At 65.7% G+C, this 21,698-nt stretch overlaps 1 protein-coding gene across 7 annotated transcripts in view; it reads right to left on the bottom strand.

The window, feature by feature from the left end:
- Nucleotides 1-19,998, bottom strand: part of HCFC1 (host cell factor C1) — a 33,291-nt gene extending 13,293 nt beyond the window's left edge. The window contains exons 1-15 of one of the 7 annotated variants that reach the window (XM_082300379.1): nucleotides 19,856-19,998; nucleotides 19,450-19,643; nucleotides 17,047-17,273; nucleotides 16,171-16,319; nucleotides 15,389-15,549; nucleotides 13,431-13,639; nucleotides 10,269-10,353; nucleotides 9,571-9,677; nucleotides 7,753-7,932; nucleotides 4,573-5,040; nucleotides 3,679-3,839; nucleotides 2,506-2,703; nucleotides 1,971-2,201; nucleotides 1,375-1,479; nucleotides 447-669 (exon numbers count right to left, since the gene is read on the bottom strand). In XM_082300379.1, coding sequence (XP_082156505.1) covers nucleotides 447-669; nucleotides 1,375-1,479; nucleotides 1,971-2,201; nucleotides 2,506-2,703; nucleotides 3,679-3,839; nucleotides 4,573-5,040; nucleotides 7,753-7,932; nucleotides 9,571-9,677; nucleotides 10,269-10,353; nucleotides 13,431-13,639; nucleotides 15,389-15,549; nucleotides 16,171-16,319; nucleotides 17,047-17,254 — 2,485 coding nt within the window. In that variant the 5' untranslated portion in view covers nucleotides 17,255-17,273; nucleotides 19,450-19,643; nucleotides 19,856-19,998. Of the gene's footprint in view, nucleotides 1-446; nucleotides 670-1,374; nucleotides 1,480-1,970; nucleotides 2,202-2,505; nucleotides 2,704-3,678; nucleotides 3,840-4,572; nucleotides 5,041-7,752; nucleotides 7,933-9,570; nucleotides 9,678-10,268; nucleotides 10,354-11,835; nucleotides 11,884-12,599; nucleotides 12,687-13,430; nucleotides 13,640-15,388; nucleotides 15,550-16,170; nucleotides 16,320-17,046; nucleotides 17,274-17,804; nucleotides 17,933-18,232; nucleotides 18,454-18,901; nucleotides 19,008-19,449; nucleotides 19,644-19,855 lie in introns of those variants that run through there. The other 6 variants (XM_082300381.1, XM_082300378.1, XM_082300377.1 and 3 more) reach the window with 6 other exon arrangements.
- Nucleotides 19,999-21,698: the final 1,700 nt, after the last annotated feature.

The following is a 21,698-nucleotide window of genomic DNA, read 5'->3' as shown; positions in this document are numbered from 1 at the left end:
CAGGTTCATTTGGGGAGGGGTCTCGCTCACTGGTAGCCCCCGACTGGGTGATGATGGCCGACATGGGGATGGCTTTGATGGGGTCAGTGCAGGGGGTCTGGGGGGGGTCTCAGGAGGGCCAGGCAGGTTTGGGGGTCTCAGGTTCATTTAGGGAGGGGTCTCGCTCACCGGTAGCCCCTGACTGGGTGATGATGGCCGACATGGGGATGGCTTTGATGGGGTCAGTGCAGGGGGTCTGGGGGGGGTCTCAGGGGGCTCAGGGCAGTTCTGGGGGTCTCAGGTTCATTTGGGGAGGGGTCTCACTCACCGGTAGCCCCTGACTGGGTGATGATGGCCGACATGGGGATGGCTTTGATGGGGTCAGTGCAGGGGGTCTGGGGGGGGTCTCAGGGGGCTCAGGGCAGTTCTGGGGGTCTCAGGTTCATTTGGGGAGGGGTCTCGCTCACCGGTAGCCCCTGACTGGGTGATGATGGCCGACATGGGGATGGTTTTGATGATGGTGGTGGTCCCGGGCTTGGTGGTGCTGGGGGACACGCTGCTGATGCCCAGGATGGTGGGGGGCTTGGCGGCCCCCGCCCCCGCCTGCGTGCTGGTCAGGATGGTGGTGGGCTTCCCCTCCCCCGACGTCACCAGCTTCAGGATCGTCCCCGCGGGCAGGGGGCCCTTGGTCTGTGGGGGAGGGGGAAGCGAGGGGTCAGTGAGGGGGAGGGGGCAGTGAGGGGGGAGGGGATCTCAGGGGGTTCTGAAAAACTCAGGGGGTTCAGGGACTCAAGAGAATTTGGGGGGATTTTGGAGTATTTTGGAGTATTTGGGGGGGGGGGGTTGGGGTAATTTTGGGGGTATTTTTGGGCAATTCAGGGGGTATTTTGTGGTAATTTGGGGGTAATTTTGGGGGTATTCTTCCGTAATTGGGGGGGGGGTATTTTTGGGTAATTTTGGGGGGTATTTTGGGGGTAATTTTGGAGTATTTGGGGGTAATTTGGGGAGTGTTTCGGGGGTACTTTTGGGTCCTTATGGGGGTATTTTGGGGTAATTGGGGGGTATTTTTGGGTAATTTAGGGGTATTTGGGGGGGTTGGGGTAATTTTGGGGGGTATTTTTGCGTAATTTGGGTAGGATTTTGGGTAATTTGGGAGGTATTTTTGGGTAATTTGGGGGGTATTTTTGGGTAATTTGGGGGGTATTTTTGGATACCTTTGTGAGGTATTTTGGGGATATTTTTGGATACTTCGGGGGAATTTTCCGGTAGTTTAGGGGGTACTTTGGGGTAACTCGGAAGGTATTTTGGGGTAATTTCGGGGATAATTTTGGGGTAATTTTGGGGGGTGTTTTTGGGTATTTTGGGGGGGTTTTGGGGTACTCTTGGTGCTGCCACCTGGATGATCTGGGTCACGGGGCCGCTCGAGGCCTGCCCGGTGACGGCCGAGCTCTGCACCGGCTTCGTCTGCACCACCGACATCACCTTGCCCAGGTTGGAGATCTGGGGGGGCCGGGGGGGCTCAGAGACCCCCGGGACCCCCAAAAGGAACCCCAAATCCCAACCTTTGATGGGTTTTAAAGCCCCCAGCACCCCCAAATTTAGGCGGTTTGGAGTTAAAGGACTCCCCCCCCCCCCCCCCCCCCCAGGACCCCAAAAAGGGGGGAAATTCGGGGTTGTGGCCCCTCAGGACCCCTCAAATCTGGGTCCCCGCAGTCCCAGAGCCCCCCAGAACCCCTAAATCGAGGTGTCCATGACTCCAAACCCCCCAAGACCCCCCCAAATCTGGCTCCCCACATCCCCAGAGCCCCCCAGGACCCCTCAAATCTGGTTCCCCGCAGTCCCAGAGCCCCCCAGAACCCCCCAGTTGGAGTCTCCACAGCCCCAGAGATCCCTAAATCGAGGTGTCCATGACCCCAAACCCCCCAAGACCCCCCCCAAATCCGGCTCCCCAGAGCCCCCCCAGGACCCCCAAACCTGGGGTCCCCCCTCACCAGGGCGCTGCCCCCCGGGACGGAGATGGGGCTCTTGACCAGCGTGATGGTCTTGGTGACCCCTCCGACCACGGTGGTGACCACCTGGGCCTGCTGGGCCACGGTCACCGTGCCGGACTTGTGGACGGTGATGATGGGCCTGGTGGCCGCGTTGGTGGCCGCAGGGGATGCCCCGGCCGTGCCCACCTGGGCGGCCGCCGTCTTCAGCATCCGCGTGGCCGGGTTGCTCACCTGGGGGGGGGTGGGGGGGACACCGTGGGGACACCGGGGTGGGTGGGGGGCACCCACGGGGGTGTGGGGGGCACCCCGAGTCTCCCGGTGACCCCGTGGGGTCACCCCGTGCCCTCTGGTGACACGGAAGGACCCCCTCAACCCCCCTGAGGTGACACCTCAGGGTCCCTCCTGAGCCTCCCAGTGGCCCAGGAGGGCTCCCCCGAGCCCCTCGGTGCCAGCACGGTGACGATGACCCCGCCCCACCAAGGACCCCCCCCCCCCAGACCCCAGTGCCATCCGCAGCCCCCCCGGTGGCCCTTACCATGACGGGGGACGAGGCCACCTTGACGGTGGCGGGCAGGGTGGTGGTCCCGGGGGTCACGGCCACCGTCTTGACGATGGTGGCCCCCGCGGGGACGCTGAGCACGGTGGGGGCCGAGGCCGGGGGGATCTTCTGGGTGGCAGCGGCCGCCGCTGCCAGCGCTGCCATGCCGCTCATCTGGGGGCTGCTGCCGATCACCTGCGGGCAGCGGGGACACCTGTCACACCTGGGCACAGCTGGGGACACCTGTCACACCTGGGCACGGCTGGGGACACCTGTCACACCTGGGCACAGCTGGGGACACCTGTCACACCTGGGCACGGCTCGGGGCACCTGGGGGCACCTGTCACACCTGGGGGCAGCTGGGGACACCTGTCACACCTGGGCACGGCTGGGGACACCTGTCACACCTGGGGGCAGCTGGGGGCACCTGTCAAACCTGGGGGCAGCTGGGGGCACCTGTCACACCTGGGCACGGCTGGGGACACCGGGGGGCATCTGTCACACCTGGGCACGGCTGGGGGCAGCTGGGGACACCTGTCACACCTGGGGGCACCTGTCACACCTGGGCATGGCTGGGGGCACCTGGGGGTACCTGTCACACCTGGGCATGGCTGGGGGCACCTGTCACACCTGGGGACACCTGGGGACACCTGTCACAGCTGGGACACAGCTGGGGACACCGGGGGGCACCTGTCACACCTGGGCACGGCTTGGGGCACCTGAGGGCACCTGTCACAGCTGGGACACAGCTGGACACAGCTGGGGGCACCTGTCACACCTGGGCACGGCTGGGGGCACCTCTCAGAGCTCAGACACAGCTGGGGACACCTGTCACAGCTGGGACACAGCTGGGGGCATCTGTCACCCCTGGGACACAGCTGAGACACTTGCCAACCCTGGGACACAGCTGGGCACAGCTGGACACATCCAGGGGCACACCTGGACACACCCAAGGGCACACCTGGGTGCACTACTCACCCCTGAGACACAGCTGGGCACACCCAGGGGCACCTGTCACCCTTGGGGCACAGCTGGGCACAGCTGGGCACACCTGCAGACACCCAGGTCCCCCCCGCGTCCCCTCTGTGTCCCCAGAACTCCCCCCCAGGTGTCCCCTCCCCGTGTCCCCCCCCCCATCCCGGGCGTCCCCCCAGGTGTCCCCGCGCTCACCGTGCCCTGGGGGCTCTGGGTGGGCACCACCATCCTGACGCCCGCGGGCAGGGACGTCACCGTCACCGGGGCCTTGCCGGGCCCGGCCGAGCGCACGGTGACCAGCGGGGGCCCCGCGGTGGCCGCAGGGGGACCGGTCACCTTCAGCACCGCCGGGACACCTGGGGGGGGGCACAGAGGGCTCAGGGCAGGGGTGGGGACACCCAGGGACCCCTCCTGCCACCCAGGGACCCCTCCTGCCACCCAGGGACCCCCCCCTGCCACCCAGGGACCCCTCCCGACACCCAGGGACCCCCCCCCGCCACCCAGGGACCCCTCCCGACACCCAGGGACCCCCCCCTGCCACCCAGGGACCCCTCCCAACACCCAGGGACCCCCCCTGCCACCCAGGGAGCCCCCCTGCCACCCAGGGACCCCTCCCAACACCCAGGGACCCCTCCCGACACCCAGGGACCCCTCCCAACACCCAGGGACCCCCCCTGCCACCCAGGGACCCCTCCCAACACCCAGGGACCCCCCCTGCCACCCAGGGACCCCCCCCTGCCACCCAGGGACCCCTCCCGACACCCAGGGACCCCCCCCCGCCACCCAGGGACCCCTCCCGACACCCAGGGACCCCCCCCTGCCACCCAGGGACCCCTCCCAACACCCAGGGACCCCCCCTGCCACCCAGGGACCCCTCCCAACACCCAGGGACCCCCCCTGCCACCCAGGGACCCCTCCCAACACCCAGGGACCCCTCCCGACACCCTCAGCACATCCCTGACCCCCCCCATGGCACCCGTGCCCCCCACCCCTGCATCCCCAAACCCCCCCCCCTTGTCCCCCCATCCCCCCCCCCGATGTCCCCGTGCCCCCCTCCCATCCCCCCTGATGTCCCCAGGGGTCACTCACCGGGTGCCCTCCCCGTCGTGGCCGCTCCGGGGCCCGCTGGGGTTGCCCCCCCCGCCGCGGGCAGCACCTGCAGGGTGGCGCTGGGGGGGGCGGTCACCGTGCCCCCCGTGCCCCCCGCCGCCGCCGCCGCCCCCCCGGTGCCACCCCCGGCCGCCGCCGCCGCGGCCACTCCGGGGGGGTTGGGCGGGTTGGGGGGCGCGGCGGGCGGGGACAGCAGGGTCAGCCCCACGCCGCCCAGCTGGGGCAGCGCGGGGGGCGCCGGGGGGGGCGCGGGCGCGGCGGGCGCGGGGCTCTTGGGGGGGTTGGCGGGCACCGAGGGCACCGGGGGCGGCGCGGGCGCGGCGGGCAGCTCGTACTTCTGCAGCTGCAGCAGGTACGAGTCGGCCGTGGGCACCGCGCCCCAGCTCACCTCCAGCGACGTGGTGTTAGCCCTGACCAGCTGGACACGGCCCGGCGCCGGCGGGCGCTCTGCGGGGACACACAAACGGGGGGCACGCCTGGGTCACGCCTGGGTTACCCACGTCACACCTGGGTCACACCTGAGTCACCCAGGTCACACCTGGGTCACACCTGGGTCACCCATGTCACACCCAGATCACACCTGGGTCACCCAGGTCACACCCAGATCACACCTGGGTCACACCTGAGTCACCCATGTCATACCCAGATCACACCTGAGTCAGGCCTGGGTCACCCATGTCACACCTGGGTCACACCTGGGTCACCCAGGTCACACCTGGGTCACACCTGGGTCACCCATGTCACACCCAGATCACACCTGGGTCACCCATGTCACACCTGGGTCACACCTGGGTCACCCAGGTCACACCTGGGTCACACCTGAGTCACCCATGTCACACCTGGGTCACACCTGGGGCACGCCTGGGTCACCCATGTCACACCCGGGGCACGCCTGAGTCACCCATGTCACACCTGGGTCACACCTGGGGCACGCCTGGGTCACCCATGTCACACCCGGGGCACGCCTGGGTCACCCATGTCACACCTGGGTCACACCTGAGTCACCCATGTCACACCCAGGTCACACCTGGGGCACGCCTGGGGCACCCATGTCACACCCATGTCACACCTGGGGCACGCCTGGGTCACCCATGTCACACCTGGGTCACACCTGAGTCACCCATGTCACACCCAGGTCACACCTGGGTCACACCTGGGTCACCCATGTCATACCCAGATCACACCTGGGTCACCCATGTCACACCTGGGTCACACCTGAGTCACCCATGTCACACCCAGGTCACACCTGGGTCACACCTGGGGCACCCATGTCACACCCAGGTCACACCCAGATCACACCTGGGTCACCCAGGTCACACCCAGGTCACACCTGAGTCACCCATGTCACACCTGGGTCACACCTGGGTCACCCATGTCACACCCAGGTCACACCCAGATCACACCTGGGTCACACCTGGGTCACCCATGTCACACCCAGATCACACCTGGGTCACCCATGTCACACCCAGATCACACCTGGGTCATGCCTGGGTCACACCCAGATCACACCTGGGTCACCCATGTCACACCTGGGTCACACCTGGGTCACCCAGGTCACACCCGGGTCACACTTGGGTCACCCATGTCACACCTGGATCACCCATGTAACACCTGGGTCACACCCGGGTCACACCTGGGTCCCTCATGTCACACCTGGGTCACACTTTGGTCACCCATGTCACACCTGGGTCACACCCAGGTCACACCTGGCTCCCTCACATCACCCCTGGGTCACACCTGGGTCACCCATGTCACACCTGGGCCACACCTACGCCACTCACATCACACCTGGGTCATGCCTGGGTCACCCATGTCACACCTGGCTCACACCTGGCTCACACCTGGCTCACTCACATCACACCCAGGTCCCACCCAGGTCACTCACATCACATCTGGATCACATCTGGGTCACACTTACACCACTCACATCACACTTAGGTCACACCTGGGTCACCCCTGGGTCACACCTGTACCACTTCCATCACACCTGGGTCACCCAGCCCCCCCCAGGTCCTTGCAGCCCCCAGACTCACCTGTCTCCAGGCCCCCCAGGTCCTTGCAGCCCCTCCTGCTTGTTCCAGCCCCCCCCCCAGGTCCTTGCAGCCCCCAGACTCACCTGTCTCCAGCTACCTCAGGTCCTTGCAGCCCCCCCTGCTTGTTCCAGGCCCCTCAGGTCCTTGCAGCCCCCAGACTCACCTGTCTCCAGGCCCCCCCCAGGTCCTTGCAGCCCCCAGACTCACCTGTCTCCAGCCCCCCCCAGGTCCTTGCAGCCCCCAGACTCACCTGTCTCCCTCCAGCTACCACAGGTCCTTGCAGCCCCCAGACTCACCTGTCTCCAGCTACCTCAGGTCCTTGCAGCCCCCAGACTCACCTGTCTCCAGCCCCCCCCCCAGGTCCTTGCAGCCCCCAGACTCACCTGTCTCCAGCCCCCCCCCAGGTCCTTGCAGCCCCCAGACTCACCTGTCTCCAGGTACCACAGGTCCTTGCAGCCCCCAGACTCACCTGTCTCCAGCCCCCCCCAGGTCCTTGCAGCCCCCCCTGCTTGTTCCAGGCCCCTCAGGTCCTTGCAGCCCCCAGACTCACCTGTCTCCAGCCCCCCCCCAGGTCCTTGCAGCCCCCAGACTCACCTGTCTCCAGCTACCTCAGGTCCTTGCAGCCCCCAGACTCACCTGTCTCCCTCCAGCTACCACAGGTCCTTGCAGCCCCCAGACTCACCTGTCTCCAGCTACCTCAGGTCCTTGCAGCCCCCCTGCTTGTTCCAGCCCCCCCCCAGGTCCTTGCAGCCCCCAGACTCACCTGTCTCCAGGCCCCCCAGGTCCTTGCAGCCCCCAGACTCACCTGTCTCCAGCTATCACAGGTCCTTGCAGCCCCCAGACTCACCTGTCTCCAGCTACCTCAGGTCCTTGCAGCCCCCCCTGCTTGTTCCAGCCCCCCCCAGGTCCTTGCAGCCCCCAGACTCACCTGTCTCCAGCTACCTCAGGTCCTTGCAGCCTCCCCTACTTGTTCCAGCCCCCCTCAGGTCCTTGCAGCCCCCCCTGCTTGTTCCAGCCCCCCCCAGGTCCTTGCAGCCCCCCTACTTGTTCCAGCCCCCCCCAGGTCCTTGCAGCCCCCCCTGCTTGTTCCAGGCCCCCCCCAGGTCCTTGCAGCCCCCAGACTCACCTGTCTCCAGGTACCACAGGTCCTTGCAGCACACCTGGTTGTTCCAGGCCTTGCGGTAGCCGTCGCGGCCACTCCAGATGTACAGGCGGGTGGCGATGGCCACGGCGCAGTGCCCGGCCCGTGCCCGCGGCACGTTGTCCTCCAGCGTCTCCAGCACCAGCGGCTCCCAGGCCATCGAGTCTGGGGGGGCCGGGGGGGTCAGAGAGGGGATTTGGGGGGGTTGGGATGGGGGTTGGGGGGATTTGGGGGGACAGGGAGGGGTTTGGGGGGGCAGAGAGGGGATTTGGGGGGGTCAGAGAGGGGATTTGGGGGGAATTTGGGGGGCTCAGGGAGGGGGTTGGGAGGCTCTCAGGACATGAGGGGGGCTCTTCTGGAGGTCCCAGGACAGGTTTGGGGTGGTTTTTGGGGGTCCCGGCCCCCTCCTCACCCAGGCTCAGCTTTGGGGGGGTTTTAGAGTGGGTTTGGGGTGGTTTTTGGGGGTCCCAGCCCCCTCCTCACCCAGGCTCAGCTTTGGGGGGGGGGTTTTAGGGTGGGTTTGGGGTGGTTTTTGGGGGTCCCGGCCCCCTCCTCACCCAGGCTCAGCTTTGGGGGGGTTTTAGGGTGGGTTTGGGGTGGTTTTTGGGGGTCCCAGCCCCCTCCTCACCCAGGCTCAGCTTTGGGGGGGTTTTAGGGTAGGTTTGGGGTGGTTTTTGGGGGTCCCGGCCCCCTCCTCACCCAGGCTCAGCTTTGGGGGGGTTTTAGGGTGGGTTTGGGGTGGTTTTTGGGGGTCCCGGCCCCCTCCTCACCCAGGCTCAGGTTTGGGGGGGTTTTAGGGTGGGTTTGGGGGTCCCGGCCCCCTCCTCACCCAGGCTCAGCTTTGGGGGGGTTTTAGGGTGGGTTTGGGGTGGTTTTTGGGGGTCCCAGCCCCCTCCTCACCCAGGCTCAGCTTTGGGGTGGTTTTAGAGTGGGTTTGGGGTGGTTTTTGGGGGTCCCGGCCCCCTCCTCACCCAGGCTCAGCTTTGGGGGGGTTTTAGGATGGGTTTGGGGGTCCCGGCCCCCTCCTCACCCAGGCTCAGCTTTGGGGGGGTTTTAGGGTGGGTTTGGGGGTCCCGGCCCCCTCCTCACCCAGGCTCAGCTTTGGGGGGGATTTTAGGGTAGGTTTTAGGGTGGTTTTTGGGGGTCCTGGCCCCCTCCTCACCCAGGCTCAGCTTTGGGGTGGTTTTAGAGTGGGTTTGGGGTGGTTTTTGAGTTTTGGGGGGTTTTAGGGTGGATTTGGGGTGGTTTTTGAGTTTTGGGGGGTTTTAGGGTGGATTTGGGGTGGTTTTTGAGTTTTGGGGGGTTTTAGGGTGGATTTGGGGGTCAGTTTGGGGGTCCCAGCACCCTCCTCACCCAGGCTCAGCTTTGGGGGGCTTTTAGGGTGGGTTTGGGGTGGTTTTAGGGTGGGTTTGGGGTGGTTTTTGGGGGTCCCGGCCCCCTCCTCACCCAGGCTCAGCTTTGGGGGGGGGGGGGGTTTTAGGATGGGTTTGGGGTGGTTTTTGAGTTTTGGAGAGTTTTAGGGTGGGTTTGGGGTGGTTTTTGAGTTTTGGGGGGTTTTAGGGTGGGTTTGGGGTGGTTTTTGAGTTTTGGAGAGTTTTAGGGTGGGTTTGGGGTGGTTTTTGAGTTTTGGAGGGTTTTAGGGTGGGTTTGGGGTGGTTTTTGAGTTTTGGGGGGTTTTAGGGTGGGTTTGGGGTGGTTTTTGAGTTTTGGAGGGTTTTAGGGTGGGTTTGGGGTGGTTTTTGAGTTTTGGAGGGTTTTAGGGTGGGTTTGGGGTCAGTTTGGGGGTCCCAGCCCCCTCCTCACCCAGGTTGAGGCAGGCCAGGGTGTTGGTGCACTTCCACTCCTTCTCGTGCGTCGCCACCTTCACGTCGTCCATCACCAGGGGCACCCACCCCCCAAAAACGTACATCCTGAGGGGGGGGTCAAAGGTCAGGGGGGTGGGGGGCACCCAGAGACCCCCACCCCAAAAAAACTATGCGGCCCTGAGGGGGGGATTTGGGGTTTTTTTTGGGGGGGGGGGTTGGGGGTTTTTTTTAGGGGGGTCTTGGGGTTTTTTTGCGGGGGTGTTGGGGGACCCCTGAGGGTGGGGGGATTTGGGGTTTTTTTTGGGGGGGGGTCAGGGGCCCCTGAGGGGGGAATTTGGGGTTTTGTTGGGGGGGATCAGGGAATCCCTGAGGGGGGGATTTGGGTTTTTTGGGGAGGGGGTCAGGGGACCTCTAAAGGGGGGTTTTGGGGTTTTTTTGGGGGGGGGGTCGGGGGACCCCTGAGAGGAGGATTTGGGGTTTTTTTTGGGGGTGTCAGGGGACCCCTGAAGGGGGGTTAGGGGGGTTTTTTTGGGGGGTGTCAGGGGAGCACTGAGAGGAGGATTTGGGGTTTTTCTGGGGGGGGGGTCGGGGGTCCTCTAAAGGGGGGTTTTGGGGTTTTTTTTGGGGGGTGTCAGGGGAGCCCTGAGGGGGGGATTTGGGGTTTTTTTTGGGGGGGGGGGTCGCCCCCAGACTCACTTGTTGCCGATGGTGGTGGCAGAGTGGAGGCTGCGGGGGAGGGGAGCGACCCCGCTCAGGATCGGCTTGTTCCACGTCAGCGTCTCTGAGAGACCCCAAAAACCCCAAAACGTCAGGGAACGGCCCCAAAATCAGCCAGGATGGGAGGAAACGGCCCCAAAATGTGAGAGAATGACCCCAAAATCACCCAGAACCACCCAAAACGTGAGGGAACGGCCCCAAAATCACCCAGGATGGGAAGAAACGGCCCCAAAATCACCCATGATGGGACAATATGGCCCCAAAATTACCCAAAAAGTGTGGGAATGGCCCCAAAATCACCCAAAACACGAGAAAACAGCCCCAAAACCACCCAAAAATGTGACAAAACGGCCTCAAAACGTGAGGAAACAGCCCCAAAACAACCTTAAGTGTGAGGAAATGCTCTCAAAACAAGAAGAAATGCTTCAAAAATCACCCAAAACGTGAGGAAACGGCCCCAAAATGTGAGGAGACAACCACAAAAGCTCCAAATGAGACAAAATATTCAAAATGCAATAAATTGGCTCCAAAATCACTCAAAACACGAAGAAATCTCTCCAAAACCACCCAAAATGGGAAAAAATGGTTTCAAAACCACCCAAAACACGAGGAAACAGCCCTAAAACCACTCAAATGTGGATAAAGGACCCAAAAATCACTCAAAATGTGAAAAAGCAGCCCCAAAATGACCCAAACCACAAGAAAACAACCCCAAAACGTGAGAAAAAAGCCCCAAATCCCCCTCTCCAAACACCAACAACTCAAAATGCACAGAGAAAGCCCCAAAACTCCTCAAAATTTGAAGAAACGTCCCCCTGAGCCCCCCAGTTCTGCCGGGCCCCAGATCCCCCAAACCCCAAAAACCTCAAAGGGCCCCAAACCCGTATTGGGGGTCCACAGACCCCCCCTGCCCCTTCACCCACCCATGGCCCCAAAGATGCCCCATTCCCCTGACACCCCTCGGCTCCCCTAAGCCCCCCAGACCCCAAAACCCCACAAAAACCCCAAAAAACCCCAAAACCCCACAAAAACCCCAAAAAAACCCCAACACATGATGTCCAGGGTCCAGAGTTCCTGCAGCCGCTCACACCCCCAAAGATGCCCCATCCCCCTGACACCCCTCAGTTCCTGAGCCCCCCAGACCCCAAAACCACACAAAAACCCTAAAAAACTCCACAAAAACCCCATAAAACCCCTAAAAAACCCCAAAACGCCCCGTACCAATGTCGAGCGTCCAGAGGTCGCCCAGTCTGCAGCCGCTCACACCCCCAAAGATGCCCCATTGCCCTGACAGCCCCCAGTGCCCTTCAGCTACCCAGACCCCAAAACCCCAAAAACCCCTAAAAACACCCCACAAAAACCCAAAAAAACCCCAAAACACCCCGTACCGATGTCCAGGGTCCAGAGCCTCCCCAGCCTCCAGCCGCTCATGCCCCCGTAGATGCCCCATTCCCCTGACACCCCTCACTTCCTCTGAGCCTCCCAGACCCCTAAACCACACAAAAAACCCATAAAACCCCCAAAACCCCCCTAAAACGCCCCGTACCGATGTCCAGGGTCCAGAGGTCGCCCAGCCTGCAGCCGCTCATGCCCCCGTAGATGCCCCATTGCCCTGACACCCCTCAGTGCACCTGAGCCTCCCAGACCCCAAAACCCCACAAAAACCCCAAAACCCCCCTAAAACACCCCATACCGATGTCCAGGGTCCAGAGGTCGCCCAGCCTCCAGCCGCCAGTGCCCCCGTAGATGCCGCATTGCCCTGACACCCCTCACTTCCTCTGAGCCCCCTGACCCCAAAACATCCTAAAACCCCATAAAACCCCCAAAAAAACCCCAAAACGCCCCGTACCAATGTCCAGGGTCCAGAGGTCGCCCAGTCTGCAGCCGCTCATGCCCCCGTAGATGCCCCATTCCCCTGACACCCCTCACTTCCCCTGAGCCCCCTGACCCCAAAACCCCACAAAAACCCCATAAAAACCCCAAAACCCCCCCAAAAGGCCCCGTACCGATGTCGAGCGCCCAGAGCCCCCCCAGCCTGCAGCCGCTCATGCCCCCGTAGATGCCCCAAAAGGCCCTGACACCCCTCACTTTCCCTGAGCCCCCTGACCCCAAAACCCCACAAAAACCCCATAAAACCCCCAAAACCCCCCAAAAGGCCCCGTACCAATGTCGAGGGTCCAGAGCCCCCCCAGCCTGCAGCCGCTCATGCCCCCGTAGATGCCCCATTACCCTGACACCCCTCAGTGCACCTGAGCCCCCTGACCCCAAAACCCCACAAAAACCCCAAAACCCCCCCAAAACACCCCATACCGATGTCCAGGGTCCAGAGGTCGCCCAGCCTGCAGCCGCTCATGCCCCCGTAGATGACCAGGCGGGACCTCCTCCCACCCCACTCCACGGACATCCCCTGAGCCCCTCAGACCCCCAAACCACACAAAACCCAAAAAAACCACACAAAAACCCCCAAAACCCCCCTAAAAGGCCCCGTACCGATGTCGAGCATCCAGAGCCCCCCCAGCCTCCAGCCGCTCATGCCCCCGTAGATGCCCCATTGCCCTGACACCCCTCAGTGCACCTGAGCATCTCAGACCCCAAAACCCCACAAAACCCCCAAAACCCCCCCAAAACGCCCCGTACCGATGTCCAAGGTCCAGAGCCCCCCCAGCCTGCAGCCGCTCATGCCCCCGTAGATGACCAGGCGGGACCTCCTCCCACCCCACTCCACGGACATCCCCTGAGCCCCTCAGACCCCAAAACCACACAAAATCCTCTAAAACCCCATAAAAACCCCAAAACCCCACAAAAACACCCCATACCGATGTCGAGGGTCCAGAGCCCCCCCAGCCTCCAGCCGCTCATGCCCCCGTAGATGCCCCATTGCCCTGACACCCCTCAGTGCCCCTGAGCCCCCTGAGCCCAAAACCCCACAAAAACCCCATAAAACCCCATAAAACCCCCCCAAAACGCCCCGTACCGATGTCCAGGGTCCAGAGGTCGCCCAGCCTCCAGCCGCCAGTGCCCCCGTAGATGCCCCATTGCCCTGACACCCCTCAGTGCCCCTGAGCCCCCTGACCCCAAAACCCCACAAAACCCTCTAAAACCCCACAAAACCCCCAAAACCCCCCCCAAAAGGCCCCGTACCGATGTCCAGGGTCCAGAGGTCGCCCAGCCTGCAGCCGCTCATGCCCCCGTAGATGACCAGGCGGGACCTCCTCCCGTCGCGCTCCGTGTACACCACGGCCGTGTGGGATTCGCGGGGTGGGGGCAGCACCCCGTAAGTGATGGGGATGTCCCAGGCCAGGACCCCCGAGCCCGGGCGCAGCTCCAGCACGTACAGATCGTTCAGGTACCTGCGTGTGGGGGGGGCCCCCCGAAAAACAACCCCAAAACAAGTCCTAAAAAAGGTTCTGGGATCCCCTAAAACACCCCCCCCGAATGGTGGTCCCGGTGTTGCCCGCGGGTGGTCACCCCAAGGGAATGGGGTGGGGGGTGGGGGGTTGTGCCCCTTCCCTGAGCACCCAGGGGTGCCTGGGACACCCCCAAAATCAAACCAGGCTGTGCCCCCCCCCCCAAAAGATCACTGGGACACCCCAGTGATGATTCCAAAGCTTTGGGGTCACCCCTGTGTCCCCCACCCCCAAACTGGGCCCCAGTGCTGGGGGGTGTCCTCAAGCTCCCTCCCCCTGATTCCCGGGTTTTGGGGTGTCCCCAAGCCCCCTCCCCCCCAATTCCTGGGTTTTTGGGTGTCCCCAAGCCCCCCTCCCCCCAATTTGGAGAGTTTTAGGCTGCTCCCAGGTTTTGGGGTGTCCCCAAGCCCCCTCCCCCCCATTCCCAGGCTTTAGGGTGTCCTCAAGCCCCCTCCCCCCGATTCCCAGGTTTTGGGGTATCCCCAAGCCCCCTCCCCCCTGTTCCTGGGCTGTTTGGGGTGTCCCCAAGCCCCCCACCCCCCGATTCCCAGGTTTTGGGGTGTCCCCAAGCGCCCTCCCCCCCAATTCAGAGAGTTTAGGGGTGCCCCAGGGTTTTTCGGTATCCCCAAGCCCCCTCTCCCCCAATTCCCAGGTTTTGGGGTGTCCCCAAGCCCCCCTCCCCCAATTCCCAGGTTTTGGGGTGTCCCCAAGCCCCCCTCCCCCAATTCCCAGGTTTTGGGGTGTCCCCAAGCCCCCCTCCCCCAATTCCCAGGTTTTGGGGTGTCCCCAAGCCCCCCTCCCCCAATTCCCAGGTTTTGGGGTATCCCCAAGCCCCCTCTCCCCCTGATTCCCAGGTTTTGGGGTATCCCCAAGCCCCCTCTCCCCCAATTCCCAGGTTTTGGGGTGTCCCCAAGCCCCCTCTCCCCCTGATTCCCAGGTTTTGGGGTATCCCCAAGCCCTCTCCCCCCGATTCCCAGGTTTTGGGGTGTCCCCAAGCCCCCCTCCCCCCTGTTCCTGGGGTGTTTGGGGTGTCCCCAAGCCCCCTCTCCCCCAATTCCCAGGTTTTGGGGTGTCCCCAAGCCCCCTCTCCCCCTGATTCCCAGGTTTTGGGGTGTCCCCAAGCCCCCCTCCCCCAATTCCCAGGTTTTGGGGTGTCCCCAAGCCCCCTCTCCCCCCAATTCCCAGGTTTTGGGGTATCCCCAAGCCCCCTCCCCCCGATTCCCAGGTTTTGGGGTGTCCCCAAGCCCCCTCTCCCCCAATTCCCAGGTTTTGGGGTGTCCCCAAGCCCCCTCTCCCCCAATTCCCAGGTTTTGGGGTGTCCCCAAGCCCCCCTCCCCCAATTCCCAGGTTTTGGGGTATCCCCAAGCCCCCTCCCCCCTGTTCCTGGGGTGTTTGGGGTGTCCCCAAGCCCCCTCTCCCCCAATTCCCAGGTTTTGGGGTATCCCCAAGCCCCCTCCCCCCGATTCCCAGGTTTTGGGGTGTCCCCAAGCCCCCTCCCCCCCAATTTGGAGAGTTTAGGGGTGCCCCTGGGCTTTTGGGTGTCCTCAAGCCCCCTCTCCCCCTGTTCCTGGGGTGTTTGGGGTGTCCCCAAGCCCCCTCTCCCCCAATTCCCAGGTTTTCGGGTATCCCCAAGCCCCCTCCCCCCCCATTCCCGGGTTTTGGGGTGCCGCCGGGTTTGGGGGTGCCCCGTACCGGGGGATGTTGTTTTTGGGGTCCTCGCTGTCGTTGGCCAGCCCCCCGAACAGGTAGCACTTGTTGCCCACCAGGGAGAAGCTGTGGCCCAGGCGGGGGCACGGGGGGGGCCCGTTCTTGGGGGTCTTCGCCTTCAGCCGCTTCCACTCCCAGCGGGAGGCCTGGAATGGGGGGGGGATGTGGGGTTTGGGGGGGGGGTCTGGGATTGGGGGGGGGGCACCCAGGGGGATGGGGGACCCCAAAATCAGGGGGTCCCCAGGAGTTTGGGGAGGGGGGGGGGAGGGGTCTTGGAGGGTCACCCATGGTTCAGGGGATCCCAGGCGGTTTGGGGGGGGGGGGGTCTCAGGGGGTCACCCATGGCTTGGGGGGGTCCCCAGGTGTTTGGGGGTGGTCCCAGGGGGGTTCCCGGGGTGTGTGTGGGTGTCCTGGGGGGGTCCTGGGGTGTTTGGGGGGAGTCCCCAAGCACCTGGGGGGGTCCTGGGGTGTTTGGGGGGAGTCCCAAGGGGACCCTGGGGTGTTCAGGGGGGAGTCCCCAAGCACCTGGGGGGGTCCTGGGGTGTTTGGGGGGAGTCCCAAAGGGGTCCTGGGGTGTTCAGGGGGGGGTCCCCAGGTGTTTGGGGGAGGTCCTGGGGTGTTCAAGGGGGGTTCCTAGGATGTGTGTGGGTGTCCTGGAACAGGTCCTGGGGTGTTTGTGGGGGTGCCACGATACCTCCAGGTATTTTGGGGGGGGGGGGGGGTGCCCAGGTGTTTGGGGGAGGTGCCCAGGTGTTTGGGGGAGGTACCTGCAGCTCGTAGAGGTCGTTGCTGTACTTGCCGTACTCCACCATGCCCCCGAACACCAGCAGCCGCGTCCCGTCACACACGAAGCCGTAGGCGGCGCAGCCCGGCGGGATGTCCCCCCGCACGGCCGGGATGAACCACTGGTTGGTGGCTGTTGGGGACACAAAGGGGACACAGAGATGGGTGACACTCAGAGGGTGTCCCCATGGCCAGGATGAGCCACTGGTTGGTGGCTGTTGGGGACATGGAGGGCACACAGAGATGGGTGACACTCAGGGGGTGTCCCCATGGCCAGGATGAGCCACTGGTTGATGGCTGTTGGGGACACAGAGGGGACAAGGGGGATGGGTGACACTCGGGGGGTGTCCATCATTCCCCCCATGGCCGGGATGAACCACTGCTGGGCAGCGGGGGGGGACACTGACACCCTGACACCGGGGGTGCCCCCCAGAGTGACTGGGATGAACCACTGCTGGGCAGCAGGGGGGGTGGGGGGGGGACAGCAGAGGACACAGGGGCTCGGTGACACAGAGGGACACGGGGAGGACACCGGGGGTGACCCCAGAAGCACCCAGTGAACCCCAGTGTGTTGGCTGGGGGACACGGGGAGGACCCCAAAGCGTCACCTCGGGGGGGACACACCCCGGACAAGGGGGGGTGGCTGCACAGGCTGCTGGCCAAGGGGACAAATGGGGTCCCACGGAACCCCCCCCCAGAATTAAACACCTCAACCCCACCACTGTGGGGACCCCCCAGCCCCTCCCCAGGCCCCCAAGCCCCCCTGCAGAGCCATCGCTGCACCCCTTATCCCCAACCCCATCGCTATGGGGACCCCCCCAGCCCCCCGTGCCCCCCCCGTGCGGCCCCCCCAGCCCCACCTGTGTTGTACACGTGCAGCTCGTCCACGATGCCCTCGTTGCCCCCCCCGAAGACCACGATGAGCTCCTTGATGGCCACGGCGCGGTGGCCGTGCCGGGGCCGGGGCACGGGCCCAGCCCAGCCCACCACCCGCTTCCAGCGCGGCTGCAGCGCGGGGGGGCCCGGGGGGGCCCGCGGCGGGGACCCCCCCCCGCCCAGGCCTGCCATGCGTCCCCCGCTGCCTGTCCTGGGGGGGGGGAAGGGGACACGGGGGGGGTCAGCGAGGGGACAACACCCCAAAAACCACAGAACCACCTGAGCATCCCCCCAACTGCTGCCTGTCCTTGGGGGGGGGTCACCCAAAAATCCCCCCAATACTGACAATGACCCCCCCCCCCCCAACCACTGCCTGTCCGGGGGGGGGGGGGGACACCCCAAAGACCCCCAAAATGACCTGATCAGCCCCCCCCCTGCCACGGATCCCTCCCCCCCCTCCGCTGCCTGTCCTGGGGGGGACACGGGGGGGTCACACATGGGGGTCACCCCAAAAGCTCCAATACTGACACCGACCCCCCCCACCCCACTATCTCCGTTGAGGGAGAGCGGGGGGGGCTTGGATGTGGGGACCCCCCCCCCCAATGTGGGGATCAACCCTCTCCTGAGACAACGGCGGGGGGGGGGGGTCCCTCCAACCCCCCCACCCCAAACTCTCCCAGCGCCCCCCCAAATATCACCCAGAATGTTTAATTGCACCCCCGCCCCCCCGCGCTGCAATTACCCCGAAGGAGTTAATTACCCCTCCCCTCGCTGGGGCTTTGACAGTTGGGGAGGAACCAATTCGCTGGGGAGGGGGGACATTTATTCCTCCCCGTTAATTACTTTTCCATTATGCCGCCTCTTAATTACCTCCATTCCACCGTGATCCCCTCCCCCAATATTTACCTCCCTCAAGCTCCATCTCCCACCCACCCCCCCCCCAAAAAATGCCCCCTCAGGCCGTGTCCCCCCCTCAGACTCAACTCCCCCCCCCCCAATCTCCCCTCAGGCCGTGCCCCCCCCCCCAATGCCCAACCCCCCCCCGGCCCTGCCCCTCCCCTCACGCCCCCCTCCCCCCCCGCTCAGGCCCCTGCGCGCCGCCATCTTGTCTCTGCCCGGGCGGAAAATGGCGGCCGCCTCCTCCCCCCCACCGCCGCCCCCCCCGCTCACCGCGGCCCCGCGGCCGCCTCCCCCTCCCGGCCCGCGGCCGCTCCCCGATTCCCGGCGGCTGCTCCGGGGGTCGCGCGGCTGCGGCGGCTCCCGGCGCGGGGCTGCGGCTGCGGGCGGAGCGCGGCGGCGGCGGCCCCTCACGCCGCCCTGGGAGCCGCCATCTTGCGCCTGTGTCCGGCGGCCGCGGCGGGTGGGCGGGAAGCGACGGGAGCGGGTGGGGCCAGCGCGGACACGCCCCCTCCGGCCCCGGGCGGCGCCATCTTGGCGGGGGACGGGGGGCGACATTGTGGGGAGGCCGGGACGGGAGGAGGCGGCGGCATTTTGGAAGGAACCGGGACGGCTTTCGCCGTCATCTCGGTGGCCCCCGAGCTGAGCCCGGGAGCGGCGGGGCCGGGTAGAGCGGCGGAGGAACGCGAGGGGGACTGTACGGAACCGCCTGAAGAGGCGCGGCCATGGCGCCAACGGAGGGGGTGTGGTCACGGAAGGGCGTGGCCACGCCCACTCTGGCCGCCTCTTAAAGGAGCCGCCCCCCCGCCCGCCTTTCCGTCGGTTCCCCCCCTTCCTCGGCCCCCCCCGAGCGCCGCCATCTCCAGGTGCCGCCCCCTCCCTGCCTTCCCGCGGCCCCGCAATCGCTCCCCGACAATCCCGGCCTCGTCTCCCCGCACACACCGAGTCCCCCGCGGCCTGGCTGCCGGCGGCGCGGCCCGTTCGCTGGCGGCGCGGCGCTGTACGGAGCGCTCAGCCCGCCATGGGCGCCGCCATCTTGGGCGCCCCGCCTCTCGCTGGGTACCGCCCCCTCCTCAAACCGCGCCCCCTCCTCCTCCGCTTTCTCTACCCCGGGGCGCCCCCGCTCTCCCCACCGCCCCCCGGAGTTAACGGGACGCCGGAGCCACTTTGAGGCCTCACAGCCCCGCGGCCCCGAGCGACGCACACGAGCCGGGGCTGTCGCGGCGCTTCGATCGCCCCCCGCCCCCCCGGACTCTCAAGATGGCGGCGCGCGGGACCCGGATGCGGCGGCTCCTCCCAGGATGGCGCCCCGGGGGCGGTGGGAGGGAAAGACCCGGATGTCGGCGCACGGCGCCGCCATGATACCCCGCGCGTCCCCTCCCAAGATGGCGCAGCCCGCCCAGCGGAACCGGCGCCCGGTGCCAGCCCCCACCGCCCCCCCTCGCTCCCCACGGCCCTCCCCACCGCTCCCCGCTTTATTCCACCCTTACCGGGTGCGGCTCCGCTACCGCTGCGGCTCCAAGGCGGCGGAGCGGCCGGTGCCCGGGGGAGGGGTCACAAGATGGCGGCGCGCTGCTGTGGGAACGGGGGGGGGGGGTCCAAGATGGCGCCGCCCGGTGCCCGGATCTTCCTCCTCCTCCTCCTCCTCTTCCTCCTCCTCACTGCGAGCACAAGATGGCCGCGCCTGCCCGGGACGGGAGCGGAGCTTTGGGTGCCCCCCGCGCTCTCCGCTCAGGCTCCGCCGCCCCCTCCTCGCGTCCCCCCTCCGGGACAGCCCCGGTGCGGCGCCCCAAGATGGCGCAGGCGGGAGCTCGCTGCTCCGCGGCGGCCCAAGATGGCGGCGGCCGCGGGACCCGGATGCGCCGCTCTCCGCGCCGCTCCGTCGCCGCTCCGCACCTGCAGCCACCCGCCGCCCGCTGACCCCGGGCGCCGCTTCCCGCCGCTGCTGCCGCTCGCTCCGGGCCGCCGCCGCCGCGCTGAAAGCCGAGAAAGGCCCGCCCGCCGCGCCGGCTACTGGCGCTTGGGAGCCGCCATTTTGGACGTGTCTCCTCCACCCGCCACAAAGATGGCGCCCGCCAGGCCCCGGATGATGGCGCTTAACGGCTGCGGCGCGCAGTGCGCGTGCACGGCCGCTCTCGCCGTAGTGACGCATGCGCTCGCCCGCCTCCTCCTCGCGCATGCGCTCTTCCCGCCTTTCCTGCAACGGTTTTTTATTCAAACACCCGATTTTGCCGCTTTTCGCCCCAGTTTTGCCCCCCGGGGACCCCAAAATGCTGTCCGGGGTGGGCGGCTGGGAGGGAGAGGGTGGAGGGGTCCCTCAGCGAGGGGTTCGTGATGAGGGTCCGAGGGTTTGGGGGCGTTTTGGGGAAGATTGAGGGAGTTTTGGGGTGTCCCCCCCGCTGGCTCAGGCGGGAAACAGCCCTCAGGTGTGACAGGGAGCCCTCAGGTGTGACAGGGAGCCCTCAGGTGTGACACAGAACCCTCAGGTGTGACATAGAACTCGCAGGTGTGAGTGAGAGCCCTCAGGTGTGACAGAAAACCCTAACCCCTCCCCCCTCAGGCCAGAAATGAGTCTGGGGGTGCTCCCGGCAGCCTCGGGGCGCGCGGGGCCATTTTGGGGGGAACGTTGGAGGTCCCTGTGGCCTTTTGGGGGTCCCTGTGGCCATTTGGGCGGTCCCAGGGGGGACCCTAGCGGTCCGTCCCAGTCCATCCCAGTCTGTCCCGGTCCATCCCAGTCACACCCCCACTCAGCCCTGATGGACTCCACTCCATCCCGCTCCTTCCCAGTCTGTCCCAGTCCATCCCAGTCTGTCCCAGTCCATCCCAGTCACACCCCCACTCAGCCCTGATGGACTCCACTCCATCCCGCTCCTTCCCAGTCTGTCCCAGTCCATCCCAGTCTGTCCCAGTCCATCCCAGTCACACCCCCACTCAGCCCTGATGTTCCCCAGTCCGTCCCGGTCCCACCGCCTCAGTCCGGAGCTCCCGCCCAGGCTCCGCCCCCGGCCCCGCCCCGCGCCGCCATTTTTGGTGTGGCGGAAGCTCCGCCCCCGCGGTTACCGCGGCAACGGCGCCATCTTGAGTGTGGCGGAACCGCCCCGGAGGTGGGGAAGGGGCGGGGCCTGAGCGCCCTTCCCGCCCGAACCCCGCGATGACGTCATAGGGGTAATGACGTCGTCAGCGCGATAAACGTCACGGGCGTGACGTCAGAGTTGTCAGAACACTCCCGAGGGCTGGGGGAGGGGGGAAGGGGCAGGAGGAACACCTGGGACCCAGTGAGGTCACACAGGGGGTCCAGTGACGTCACCGGGGAATCCAGTGACGTCATCCCGGGGATCTGGTGGGGACATCCCGAATCCGCCCCCCTGGCCCCACACGGAGCCCCCCAAGCTCCAACCACCCCCTGTGGGACCCCAAAACCAGCACCCAGGGACCCCAAAACCCACGTGGGGGGGGAGGAGGGGGGGGGGAATGGGGACACACCCAAACCCACCCGAGGTGACCCAACCTGGGGCTAAAAACACCTGGGGACTCCCAAAATTCACCCGAGACCCCCGAACTCACGGAGGGATCCGGGATCCACTGGAGCCGCCTGGGGGGGGATCCACTGAGCGCCCCTTGGAGTGACGCAGCCCCTCCCCCTCCGCCGGCCGGGACATTTTGGGGTGGGGGGGGATGGGACTGGGGGGGATCCGGGGGGATCCGGGCCCGTGCGCGGAGCCAAAGAAGCGGCGGAGGC

Source organism: Coloeus monedula (genome assembly GCF_965178545.1).
Source record: "Coloeus monedula genome assembly, chromosome: 39".
NCBI classification, from domain to species: domain Eukaryota; kingdom Metazoa; phylum Chordata; class Aves; order Passeriformes; family Corvidae; genus Coloeus; species Coloeus monedula.
The sequence above is the reverse complement of the archived record's forward strand: the minus strand, read 5'-3'. Positions and strand labels throughout refer to the sequence as shown.